The sequence below is a fragment of the Pseudoliparis swirei genome, chromosome 5, assembly GCF_029220125.1.
Source record: "Pseudoliparis swirei isolate HS2019 ecotype Mariana Trench chromosome 5, NWPU_hadal_v1, whole genome shotgun sequence".
In the NCBI taxonomy this organism is placed as follows: Eukaryota; Metazoa; Chordata; class Actinopteri; order Perciformes; family Liparidae; genus Pseudoliparis; species Pseudoliparis swirei.
Window position 1 is genome coordinate 21,918,844 of NC_079392.1, and position 13,000 is coordinate 21,931,843.

General features: G+C 43.5%; 1 protein-coding gene across 1 annotated transcript; it reads right to left on the minus strand.

The window, feature by feature from the left end:
* LOC130193681 (diencephalon/mesencephalon homeobox protein 1-B-like) lies at positions 1-5,087 on the minus strand. The gene is made up of 5 exons (XM_056414329.1): positions 5,067-5,087; positions 3,147-3,314; positions 2,784-2,962; positions 2,184-2,631; positions 1-1,515 (listed from the first exon to the last, which is right to left on the minus strand). Exons 2-5 carry the CDS (start codon positions 3,298-3,300, stop codon positions 1,109-1,111), a joined length of 1,188 nt encoding a protein of 395 aa, XP_056270304.1. The 5' UTR covers positions 3,301-3,314; positions 5,067-5,087; the 3' UTR covers positions 1-1,108.
* Between the last annotated feature and the right edge of the window lie 7,913 nt (positions 5,088-13,000).

Consider the following 13,000-nt stretch of genomic DNA (forward strand, 5'->3'; position numbering starts at 1 on the left):
TATAATACATAGAGAACGGGCCTGTGCGTCTTTCTGCTGAAACCAGTGGCCCAGAAACAGTGGTCGAGGTCAATCCGGCACCCGAGTGAACGTCCGGGCTCATATTTATTTGTCTCTGCAGATTCTCCCTTATTTCATTGCCGCTGTAGGTCCTTTTGTTTAAAGCCACGATTGAAAAAAATACACCAAATGTTTTCCTCTCGCCTCCTTCACACGAAAGAAGACATGGAGTCTCCAGCCGGGCAGATGCAGGCGAACACTGACGGATATTTACAGCTCAATGGATTCTGCCGAGTGCTGTAACTTTAAACAAGGAGAGTCACGTGTCATCGACAAAGAAACGAGTCTCTCGAGTGATCTGAGCTTTTGCTTCTGGTCGGATGAGACTTCATTCGGTGCTTTGCGGCTGTACGCCATGCTTCAGAGGGGTGCGCGCATGCAGAGTTCACATTCAGGGGTTGAATTATAGAACATTTAAATAAATAAAAAATCTTCTATCTGTCCTGGAGTCGGCTCTGGAGTTTCAAAACCTTCTTCTCGGACTTCACAGAGGAGGCGGGAATCACGGTGAGCAGCTAGCATTCGTAGAGTTGACGCAAAAAAAGTATCGCGCAGTCACAACTGCAGTCCAGTTCTTTTCTTTGTGTGGATTTTCTTCATCGAGTTTGTAGCCGTTCTTCATGTTGCGCTCCCAGCAGTGACGATGAGGCGAGGGGGGCAAACTGAGGAAGGGCGCCTAAAGTGCCTGCTAGTAAAAATAGTAGTCAATTATCCATCACACTGCTTTTTAAATGTAGTTTCAGGAAAAAACTAGCACACATCTGAAAATATGGACCGATTTTGAACAAAGGACTTGAGAATTTTTGTTACGTTAGCTAACTGGATTTGCAGCATAGCTTAAATTCAAATCTGACTTTTTCAAAATGAGTTTTCAGGTGACGAGTCTGCAGTTTGGACGGATACACGCAGTTGATGAGGGTGATGAGGAGTGGAAAGGGATGAAGGGGGGCCCAGAGTCACCTCCACTGGACAAGGCCCATAATTCATATATAGGCACGGCTCTGACTCGAGGGCCGACTCTTTTTTTCTTCTGAGCGGCCCCCGAGCTTCAGTTGGGGAGCGTGTCCAATCCCAGCGAGGCCGCGTGCTGCTTGGCCCTCAGGCGGAGGTTCTCTATGCTGGTGGTCTTGCTGTTGAGGCTGCCTGGCGGCGCCTGCATCAGCGGGCTGTTCCACACCTGCTGGGCCTGCGACAGGCTCTGGTAGTAGGACGGGCAGGGCAGCGAGCTCAGCGGGGACGGCATGTTGACGTTCATGCCCAGGTAGGGCAGAGAGGGCGGCGGGCTCATATCGAAGGGCGGGTAGTGCACCATGTTGCTGGTGGCCGCCATGTGCTGGCGAAACTGCTCCTGCAGCCGCAAGAGGCTGAGCGGAGACGACGCGTAGGCGTTGCTCTGGGGCAAACTGCCGGGCACGCCGCTGGAGGACGGCATGGTGGGGGAGCTCAGGGGGGAGTCTGAGAGACGGGGGGGAGAGAGGAGGGCTTCATTATGTTTTCAACATACACTACCGTTCAAAAGTTTGGGGTCACGAAGAAATGTCCTTATTTGTCAAAGTAAAGCACTATTTTATCCAATGAAGATAACATTAAATTAATCAGAAATACACTCTACATTGTTAATGTGGTAAATGACTATTCTAGGTGGAAATGTCTGGTTTTTAATGAAATATCTACATAGGTGTGTGGAGGCCTGTCTCCAGTGTTCTTATGGTACATTGTGTTATCGCCTTAGAAGACTAACGGAGGGTTAGAAAACCCTTGAAAACCCTTTTTAAGTTAGCACAGCTGAAAACAGTTATGCTGGTTAGAGAAGCTATAAAACTGGCCTTCCTTTGAGCTTGACGTTTGAAGAACAAAATTAATATTTCAAATAAAAATCATTATTTCTAACCTTGTCAATGTCTTGACTATATTCTATTCATTTTGCAAATCACTTGATAAATAAAAGTGAGTTTTCATGTTAAACACGAAATTGTCTGGGTGGGTGACCCCAAACTTTTGAACGGTAGTGTACACTGACATAATTTTTTTTTGGGAGCACTTTACATTCCAATTCAGTAAAATCTTGTCCATGAGTGTGATTGGATTCAAAGCAGGTGCATTCACTCGTGATATGTCTTTACCTGCTGCGGGGCTCAGCTGTTTGCAGGATGGCGAGCTGCTCCCCGGCCGCGCTCCCCTCTCCCGGTGCGTCTCCTCCCTGACCCTCACCCCGGCATCCCCTCTCACGTCGTCCTCCTCCCTGTCGCCGTTATCCTCCGCCGCCGACTCGCCGTCCGACGGCTCGGGGGAGGTGACGTTGACTTCCACGCTCATCTCTCCGGGCCGAGCGGCCGCCTGCCTCTCTGTCTCTGAGGGACAGGATGAAGAGGAGGAGGGATGGGGAGGAGTGCGGGCCTCGGGAACCAGGGTGCCGGCGGCGGCGGTGGTGTTGGCGGCGTTGAGGTCAGTCTTGGAATCCTCTGTGGAGCCCTCTGCGGCTCCGGACGCCTCCTTCTGTTTCTGGAGCTGCTCCTTCTGCAGGCTGCGCTGCTTCTTGCGGAACTTGGCCCGACGGTTCTTGAACCAGACCTGCAGATACACAGACGGGTCAGGGCTCCAGTCAAAGGCCCATCAACGTGATCCGTTATCACTTTTAATGACACAAGATGACTTTTGAGTGGCGGGCAAACCGACCACAGGAGGATAACGGCCTTTTTTTTTTTTAAAAGGGGTGTTCTCACCTGGACACGGGCCTCGGGCAGGTTGGTGCACATGGCCAGACGCTCTCGCATCACCACGTCGGGGTAGTGGGTCTTCTGGAAGGTTTTCTCCAGGGCCTCCAGCTGCTGGGCGGTGAAGGCCGTCCGGCTGCGCCGCTGCTTTCGGTGCTGGGAGCCATACCGGGCCTCAAGGATAATGTCTTGAAATGTGCAGCCGTTGAGAAAATAAGAAACAGGACCAGTTTAATTGAGGAACAGGTGTAAAGGTCGTTTGAGCAGCCGGACGGGGGTCATATACACACTTTGTATTTGTTTTTAAATAGACGAGGGATCGTGAATGTCATTCGATGAAATTGAGCAACAAAATGAGCAACTGATTCTTACCAGCCAGTCTCTCTGCGAGAGTGAGCGCGTGCACTGAGGGCCTGTAGTCAGGCGCGTGCTGGGCCTGTTGCGCCGCCTGCTGGTGAAGGTTGTACATGGCGCTCAGGGAATTCATGGCGTGGAGCGAGTAGCCGTTCACCCCGTAGTGCTGCATGGTCGGCGGGCTGTCTGCAGAGAGAAAGCAGCGCTGTGGGTGGAAGGCCTCTTTAAAGCAGCCAGTCGGGTCACTATTAATATCTCGTTGTGTGATAATGACGTGTGTTGAAGGAGGACTGGTTGAAGTGGCAACAGGTGCATAGAAATAATATTCAATCACTGTTTTAAAGATAATTTATGAGTTACCCCCCACAGTTGAATTGACAGAGTGTGTGGCATTTAAAGCCTTCAGGAAAAAATATAACATATTGGTTTGAATAATTCTTTTTTTTAAATCCACAGCGCAACCTATTTTGTGTTAAAATAGGGAATAATAATATTAATAAATTAGTACCGAATATTAAGAGTTTCGGTTCAATTCAGCAAGGAAAAATACAATATTTATTTAATTACTATAAATAAAATGCAGCATTTGCCTAAAACAGTAAAACATGCACACAATTTGTAGTAATCTACTTTTTGCATTATTTTGCTTTATCATGTGGTCCTTTGTTGTTGTTGTAATCTGAGGAAAAAATCCCTGCAGTGATTCGTAATTGTGATGAGTGAATGTATAAAAATAAAGTTCCCCATACTATATAATAACACTATTAATGGTAATTATAATGATAATAATAATACGATCTACATTTTAAATAAGGTAAAAATACATCACTGACATTTTTTTCCCTTCCACACAAAACAAATCAGACCAATGAAATAAATTATATTATTTTGTTTTATTTCACCATCTACAATTAAAGTAAATATTCAGTGTGTAGAGTTTTAATTATAAAGACATGCCGACCGAATTAAGCACAACATATTGACTTTGCTCATGAGAGTTTGACTCGCGCGCAGGGCCGTTTATTTCAATCTGTGGCGGGTCCCAGGTCAGCTCGACGCCCGCAGGCTGTGACGGGGCTCCGGTCTAATGTGAGTGCAAATAGGTTCCAACTATTCAAAGCTATTCATTTATCATCAGGCCTGACGCGTGAACGATGGGCCAGCGCGCGCACTGTGACTAATGCAATAACATTTCTTTATGTGACTTTCACTGCATTATTATTTTTAGATGAATCAGCCTCTGGCTGCTTTCGTGTATTCTGTTCGATTTTTTTTTGTATTTTTTTTTATCATGCAGCTTATAAATTCAACATGCATGCTCTTCTTTCAGGACAATGTCACGTATCCTCGGGCTCTGATTTAAAGCTAATTATGCAAATTGCTGTGGATTTATGAGTTATACAGCATTTACGAAAGATTGCCTCGGGGCCGGAGCTCTGTCTGCATGTCGAGTATTCAGAAACTTAAACGAGGAAATTAATGGGCATAATTAACATATTGGTTATTAACAATCTGACAAAAAAAAATACCAAAAATAACGTTCATATTCAAACAACGTTTGACGATTCCAAAATATGAATATTGGCCTATTTGACAAGGAACCGCGTGCAAAACACACTTATAACGGCCGGTGCTATTGATAAGTTATTGTCCAAGAATAATTGCACATTTTGGAAGAAACATCCTTGCACACAAAACACCTCACATTTTGAAACGACGAATTGAAGCAAAAATAAAGCCGCGTTGTTATTTATGTATTACTTTTAAACGACTTTTGGTCAAGAATTGATGGAGTTCGGAAAGAAACGGAAGTCGGTAATATTAAACACAAACATGTGCAAGTACAACAAATAAGAAGCAAACTGAAGTAAGAGTTGTTCGGCTGTGGAAACTTCAGGAATACGAGCATCAACAACTTGGATTCTGTAAACTTCCTACCTCTCCTCTCTGCGTCGGAAGTGAAATATCTCCGAGTTATTTCTCCCCCCCACTTCAAATCTTCTTCTCTAAAATCCGCAGCCGGTGGTTCGGTGTGTTCCCCGAGAGTGTTTATTCTTCTTCTTCTTCGTTCTTCTCCGTGTTATCCCGAGAATATCCCGCTCGGTGCGCTGCGTGCTGGGCTCGCCTCTCGTGTGGCTGCGGGAGGATGCTGAGCTGCCATCTACCCGCCTTTAAAGCGCTGCGGGTGGGGGTGGGATGGGGGGGGGGGGGTCACCGGGACGCGCACGCGCTCCTTCTCTCCGCCAATCACGTGGCTTTCCTCCTCCTCCTCCGAGATGATTATTCTGCATTCAAGGTGCCGACTTTTCTTCTGTTTTATTAGGATTGAAAAATAAATTGGATTGTTTTTTAATATGTTATACTCAAGGAGGTTTCTGAACAAATTGGCAAATATTCTAATTATTGTTATTAAGCTCAAAATTGCTGTTATTTTTTGAGGCGATAATAATGATAATGTCTAATTTTGTGTGTGTAAGTTTATGCAGACTGACCTAAATAGCAACTCATCTGAATACTTAAACGCTGATTTGAACACATGTCAGCATGATGAGGTGCATTTTAAGGTATTCAGAGTTATGCAACAGTCTTTGCGATGATTTGTATTACTTCATATATTTTATATCACAGGTTTTAATGTGCTGCTCAAAATCGGCTCAAGCTGAGGTCAAAGGGCACTTATATTTTCCTTTTTATCTTTTTTTTAAAAATTACAAATATTTAACACAAAATAGCAAACTCATTTAAAATTGATTTAGTATCATTAAAAGGCTACTAAACACTACAATCGAAATAGTTATTGTCAGGCTTATAGCCTAAAGTTGTTTTAGGCCTTCATTAAGTACTTATGTCACGAAACTAAAAAAGAAGAAAAATAAAAAAATAACCGGAAGAAGAATCCTCCTCAAAGTGAATATGAGCTTCTTCACACCTTCAGATTCGGATTGCGACCTTTAAACAAAAAAGAAGAACAACTTCAACTAAAGAAACCTCTTGAGTTGAATATAAAAGGGGGTCTATCACACAAGTCTTAATTAAATGATATGCAAATAGAAAGTAGAGGCCTGCACCACTCGTTTGCTTTCATGTTATTTCTGTGTGTGTGTGTGTGTGTGTGTGTGTGTGCGCGTGTGCGTGTGCGTGCAGCTGAGGTGGAGGAGAGACGCAGACTGGGCTCCACCCTGCTGCCTCCAGCAGCTCCCCGGCCCCGAGGGATTTAGGTTGGGATTGGGTAGACAAGACGCCATTTCACCCTCCAAAAAAATGTCTTAAAATGACTGCTGGTAAGAGGATTAAAACAATAATGCCCCTCTCTTCTTCAAGGTTTTTAGAAAAGATTTCTTCTCCCGAAGAAAAAAACCGTTTAGGCTGGAATTAAGGGCAGCGAAAAGTAGCCTTTTAATGTAAAGCTTGCATATTTTGTAGAGTTTTTCCCTGAGAGAGAGAGAGAAACGGGGGTGGGGGGTGGGGGGGGGTTAAAATCCTAAACTCAATTTGATCTTTGGCCGCATTCAATTGCAGAACTTTAGACTCCCGACAAACAGCGTGAGAATAAAACCTGATATAGTTTCTTAAGTTCACTTTAAAGACTTCAATATTGTCCTCACTCTTCTTTCTGTTTTAAATGCCTCTTTTAATAACTTAATAATAACAACATTTAATCAATGAGTTTAGTGGACGTTTTTAAGCAACAGGTGCGCGGATTTATTTAATTAAAAAAAATGTGTGAGCAAATTACAGCCCTCAATAATCATAATAATACTATTTTTGTATTGCTATTATTATTTCTAGCTCATGTTTGTTTTTGTTGTCAGTATGAGTGCAGATCATTCTCCGGCATTGAGGAGAAAAAAAAATCGGATTAACTTGTGAACCGATGGAAATAAGAACTTAAACTGGAGGTAAATCTGGCCAGTGTCTCTTTGTGAAAAGCGTTTCTAAAGCAATTAAATCGAGAAGGAATTCCTCTCAGCTGCTCTTCCCTTAAATCAGCTTTCATACGGATCTTAATGCGGGCTAATGTCCAGCCGAGGGCTTTAATGTGGCCAGTGTCAGGAGGGCCGGCTGTCAGCAGGACGTCAGGCCGGTGCAGCAGCAGCCCCTCCTGGCCGTGAACTCACCACGACTCGGTCTCAAATCTAAAAGTAGAATTTAAGATTTTTTTATAAAAGCATAAATTATAATTATAAAATGGAAAGATGTGTTTTTTTATTTTAAAGGAAAAATAAATACATTTTAAAGTTGTTTTGTGTATTCAGCCCTTCCAGGGAATGAATGCAATGTGTTTTTTTCACATTATTGGACAAAAGTTGTATTGATTAATTGAGTGTATATGCTGCAGGATTTTAATTTGACAACGGCTCCAACTGAGAATTGTATTTTTCCATAATCAATTCATTTGACAACTACGACAACAAAAAAAGAAGGCAGAAAATAACCCCACAATGTCCACCAAAACCTCCAAAAACTGATGTTGAAATCCATGTTAGAGCAACAGTCCAAAAACCTTAAAGATGACCTCATAAAACACAGAGCAGCAAACTTTGGGTAAACTTGGAAAAATGCAAACCATTAATTAATTCTATATTGTTGCGATTCATCTTCTGTCCATCGATTGATCGATCCATGTTTGCAGTTCTTTTGACTTTGAAAAGCACAAGCAACAGTTCACATCATCACATGTTACTTATAGCAGAACAGTATTGATGGTTTTTGAGTCCTAATCATGAAGGAAATGAACCCTCAATGTGCTCCTCATCCCGATCAGCCCCAGAATCTCAACGCTCGCTGCAGGCTAAATTTCTAAACCCCAAATTCATCTCAGATTTCTGCGGATTTCATCGCTGCACTCATTGTTCTCTGCACTCTGGCTGCGTTCACAGCTTTATCGTGTTAAAGCCTCTCCTCAGATCTGAGTTATCGTCTTTGCTCTCAATCATCCTCCCGCCTGCTTTCTGAATATCAAAACTTTTATCCCTGCATCAGGACTTTGGCTGCCTTGAATCAAAGCTCAGCCGAGAAAGCTGAAGCGATTTATAAATCATGTTCGGTTTTTAATCAGGTTTATAACGCATGAATGTTTGTAATTTTACCCCTCAAATGGCTCCCAATACGTCCAAGTGGCGTTTTTTTTCATCAGATCGAGGAGAAAGTTGATGCCTTCAGCCTTCAGAGCCCATTAACTTTTATCATTAGCTTTTCTTTTAACTTTATGAATATATTTGGTTTCAATCCAGCAGCTCTGGCCTGCTCATAGTCAAGGTTAGCTTGTGCTCATTTGGGTGAAATTAATCATTTTGATGTGGTTTAGAATTGACTGCTTCCTTTTGGGACTTGTGTGACTGGACAAAGCAACTTGCCATTAGCATCGTCAGCTGTATTAGCCGGGCGTTCACCTTAAAGCCTTTCCCCATACGTTGGATACCTGATGGACACATCTGTGGCCCCCCAGCCTCTTTCTTGATGTTCAGTTGCCACCAATCTCACATGCATATGCACGTGGACATCTATTAAAAACACAAAAGTTGTAATTTTAAGACATCACTCTGTAACAGTGCAGCTCCACACCTTCCTTTTATTAGTTGTTTTCTTCCTGTCTGCCTCACTAACTATCATGTCTTTCCAGATCCTGCTTCCCACCTCGTTAGTCCAACTCCCTTCACCTGTTCTCTCACCTGCCTCTGGCCACGCCCACCTCGTCAGTCTCATTCCCTTCACCTGGTCCTCATGCCCGTCTCACCTGTTGCTCATTCCCTCGTTAGTCCATGTCGACTTAGGTCCCCTCACTTGCTCTTTCATGTCCTCTGCCAGACTGTTTTGTGTTTTCCAGCCCAAGCTCTCGTGCGTTAAATATTGTGTTGATGTATTTCTTCGTTTTCTGTGCCTGATTATTCTCAGAGTAAAGATCATTATTTGCAGTTCTGTCTCCTGAGTCGTGCTATTGGGTCCACCGTAATACTCCCGTGACACACTCTTTACAACCAAAGGAACATGATGAAGTCCATATCACTGTGGTGACAAGGCAACCATTAAACAGATAAACATGTTGGGGAGTTCCTGCAACTCAATGCACCAGTGCAAAGTTAATGTTATATATTTTAATTATAAATACTGATACAGACTTCCAACAGACACATATTTATATTTATATGTAATTGGGTTTATAGCCACCTGTCAACTGGATATTAATCTGCTAAATGCTCCACGATGATCACCAGCCAGTCAACACCTTTGTCCGTTCGCAGTTTGGTGCTGAAGACTCTATATGGACATTTTTAGCACCTGCATCACCCACAATGCTCACATTTCATTCGGAGATGCACGTGTGTTATGCTCGTGGCTGCTGATGTTGCCTTGAGCTGCTAACCGTAAGCAGAGAAGAAGAGAGGCTCACTTCACCCAGTTTCTTTCATCCAATTTTAACCTTTTTGTTTTTAGTCTCTTTAAAGCTTTTGGTTCTTAAAAGTGAAGTCAATGTGGAAACTTGCATTCTTGCCAACAGCCAGCAGGGGGGCGACTCCTTCGGTTGCATCAACAAGTGTAATGACTCTCCGCACTGGATTTATTACCTCACTCCACACTTTATGCGTCTCATGGTTTCAATCCTTAGTTTGAAGTATTCTTCATTCCAACATGATGTTCATTTTGTAAATGATGGCCCAATTTAGAGTAAAATAGACCATAAATCAGAATGGGGTGTAGCCAAGACGTTGTTTCACGTCTGCGTTTGTCGTCTCTAATCGTCTTACAGTGTGTTTTCAGTTCTCGTACGTGAACTAATATTTTGGTTGCCTAAAAAATGTCAAATTCAGCATTCAGTTACTTAGCTCCACCCTCTCGTTTCGCTTCCAATTCCCCCCAAAAAACAAGATGGCGACAGGCCAAAAATGTGAAACTTGACGCTTTAAAACAGCGGCGCACAAACCAACGGGTTCAGTCACGGTGGCTATACGACCACTTCTTGTATACAGTCTGTGCAACTGATGCTGACTCGAGTGACATCACTCGAGGACAATTATCAGAGACAGAAAGGCTTTCTATAACTCTTTTTTCACAAATGCATTTGTACTTCCCTGAGATCCGTAACAACACTTTAAAAAGCATGTACAACTTATCACATAAGCACCTTGGATGTGATGTGAGAATGTAATTATTGGGGGACACAGAGCTCTAATTCACTTTCACTATTGTTTCTGCTGGTATGATCCTGTTGAGGCGGCACACCATGCTGCAGCCCCGCTCTTCTGAGCGGTTTCTCTAGCAGACTTGACATATCGAGGTTGGCAGGTTTGTTTCCTCCCTCTTTCTCAGAGCCGGTCTTTGGTTGTGCCCCTCAGGCTGCGGCCCAGCACAAGGGTTCCTATTGTCAGGGCCTAATCCAAGGGCTACACAGCTTTAGCAACATGGTGGGATAAAAGCCCATCAAACCACTACTTTATGGGGGCAAATCTTTCCTAATCCCTCGCTTTATCTAAACAAAAGGAGAGAAACAAGAGGATAGAAAGAAATTGTGCAGACACAGGGCAAGACCGGGGGCTAAGATGCAAAGAAGTAGTTTCACTGGAGAAGCTAACCATTTTTGACAGGCTTTCACTAAAGGATTGACAAAAAAACGGACACCGGGATCCCAAAAAGGGCCGTACGGGGTCTTTTTTTTTCTTTTCTGAAGTTAAGCTTTAAGATCCTTAGAGGGATATGTCGAAATTAGTGAGATTAAATTCAAAAACCTTAACTATTAAGAGGACTTGGCAGGGGGCACCTGTCAGTTTTGGAAGCTATAAAAATGGTTCTCGGTTTACTGGGTTGATGTAAACAAGCGACAACTGTGTGATCTTGAACCTATTCTTTACTCTTTTCTCAGACGGGGAGAAGGGAGTATGGGAATGCTTCTTTCCCTCCTCACGACCCGCTTAGAAAGTCTGCTCCATCACACCGACTGTGTGACCCGGACCGCGTTTACCTTCAAGACGACCCAGCAAGAATCCTTTTAACTTGATGTGCGGGAAGTCTTCAAAAGACGCCGAGTGACGGCTACAAATTAGGCTTTTTATTCTCAGTCTGTTTCTGAGACTTTGTGAGCTGCCGTTCATCTGCGACGCCGTTGTTTGAACAGACCCCCTTCGGAAACTAGAAGTCCCTGTAACTCACATGTTCAGTGTGTGTGTGTGTGTGTGTGTGTGTGTGTATATGTGTGTGTGTGTTTCAGAGGACAACTCCCCTGACCCCATTCCATGTCTGCTGCCAATTCCAATTTCATATCTTTGCTCTGTGGCAACTCGCTTCAAATCCCAAGTGTTGCATCGGCAAATGACTCGAGTGTGAGTTAGAGGCTCCATTTTTTTTTGCCACGGCCCAAATGCTCCACAGGAGGACCATTTGGAGCCCGGCGGTCAGAGAGCCGAGCAGAGATTGAGAACAAGCCAGTTCGTTCTGGCTGTAGACATAAAGCAGCCCAGCCGGAGGGCTTCCAAAGCCAGAGCTCAACCTCTCAGGTAGATATGGACAGAAACACGGGGACACACATCATTCAGCCCCTGGCAGTAACCACACTGTCATTCACGCACAACAAAGTTCATCCTTTTAAAAAATGTAAAATCACGGATCTCAAACTGTTCGATTAGCATCATGTATTTGCTTAAATATTTGGTTGACAGCACGCCCCCTGCTGGCCTGGTTCGATGCCTTCTGAATGGGGTAATTAAGAGATAATAGACTGGGGATGCTCGTCAGGGACCGAGTGATTAGTGATTCATTACACAAGCTTAGAACGAGCAAGAAGAGAGGAGGGAAGTGGTCGGTTTTAGTGTGTGTGGGGGGGGGGGGGGGGGGGCATACTGGAAGAGCCTGACAAATTGCCATTGGATTTATCCGGGGGTAATTAACCATCACCCATAAGGGCCGGGCCTATCGGTGACCTGCAGTTCTCTTTCCTTCTTCAACGGCTCCGAGTCCTTTTTACGACTGCTTTGTGTGTCCAGAGAACACACAACTAAAAACAATAATATGGATGTAAAAATAGATTTTTAGATCAATGCTTTAAGTGGCGGTGCGACATGCTAATGAGACGTTCATTATTTCACTCTGACTGGACCGTATGTTGTTGGTGCTCAATGCATTACATTCCTTATTTTGACTATGAGCCAGCAGGAAAAACAGCTTCCGTATAGCTTTGTTGGATTAATTAACATTATTTAACACATTATATAAACTTTAAGTGCAGTGGTTAGTGCTGTCACATGACAGGTTGAACAGAGACAGACACAAAACACAAGCTAAGTAAAACAAAAGAAAAAGAAGGGTATGTCTTGAGTGGAAGCAGATATTCATACACAGTCCAAACAGCAAACAATACCATCCAATGAGAAGGCAGAGACCCAACAACTAGTAAACAAAGCAAATGGTCCAAATACCAGAAGCTAATGAAAGCGATGAACAAAAACAACCCTGCAGGACAACAAGAGCACATAAACAGCGGGCAGGTGAGTAACTGAGGACAGGTGTGGATAATCAAAGAGGTGGGAAGCACACAAAGGCAGGAAGGCCAACAAAACTATGACACATGAGGAGTTAATCTAAAAAGAAAAGAACAGGAAATTAACAAGAAAAACAACAATGAACAGAACCTAAAACACAACTTCTAGATAACTGATCAATGAAAGACAGAGAGATAAACCAATAATTACCACTTCAATAATATAATGCACGTTATAGTCTTAACCCTTGTGTTGCCTTAGGGTCATTTTGACCCGAATCAATATTACACCCTCCCCCCGCCTTTGGGTCATTTTGACCCGATTCAATGTTTCACCCTCCTGTTACCTTTATATTTACTAACATATTTTACCCTTTGGGTTCAATTTGACGCCAGCAATTAA

What these genes read in the sequence shown, in the direction of transcription:
- LOC130193681 (XM_056414329.1), bottom strand. Translation starts at nt 3,300, where the DNA reads ATGCAGCACTACGGGGTGAACGGCTACTCGCTCCACGCCATGAATTCC. An exon ending in TCTCGCAGAGAGACTGGCTG is followed by an intron (nt 2,963 to 3,146) that starts GTAAGAATCAGT and finishes GCACATTTCAAG; the next exon opens with ACATTATCCTTGAGGCCCGG. An exon ending in TGCCCGAGGCCCGTGTCCAG is followed by an intron (nt 2,632 to 2,783) that starts GTGAGAACACCC and finishes GTGTATCTGCAG; the next exon opens with GTCTGGTTCAAGAACCGTCG.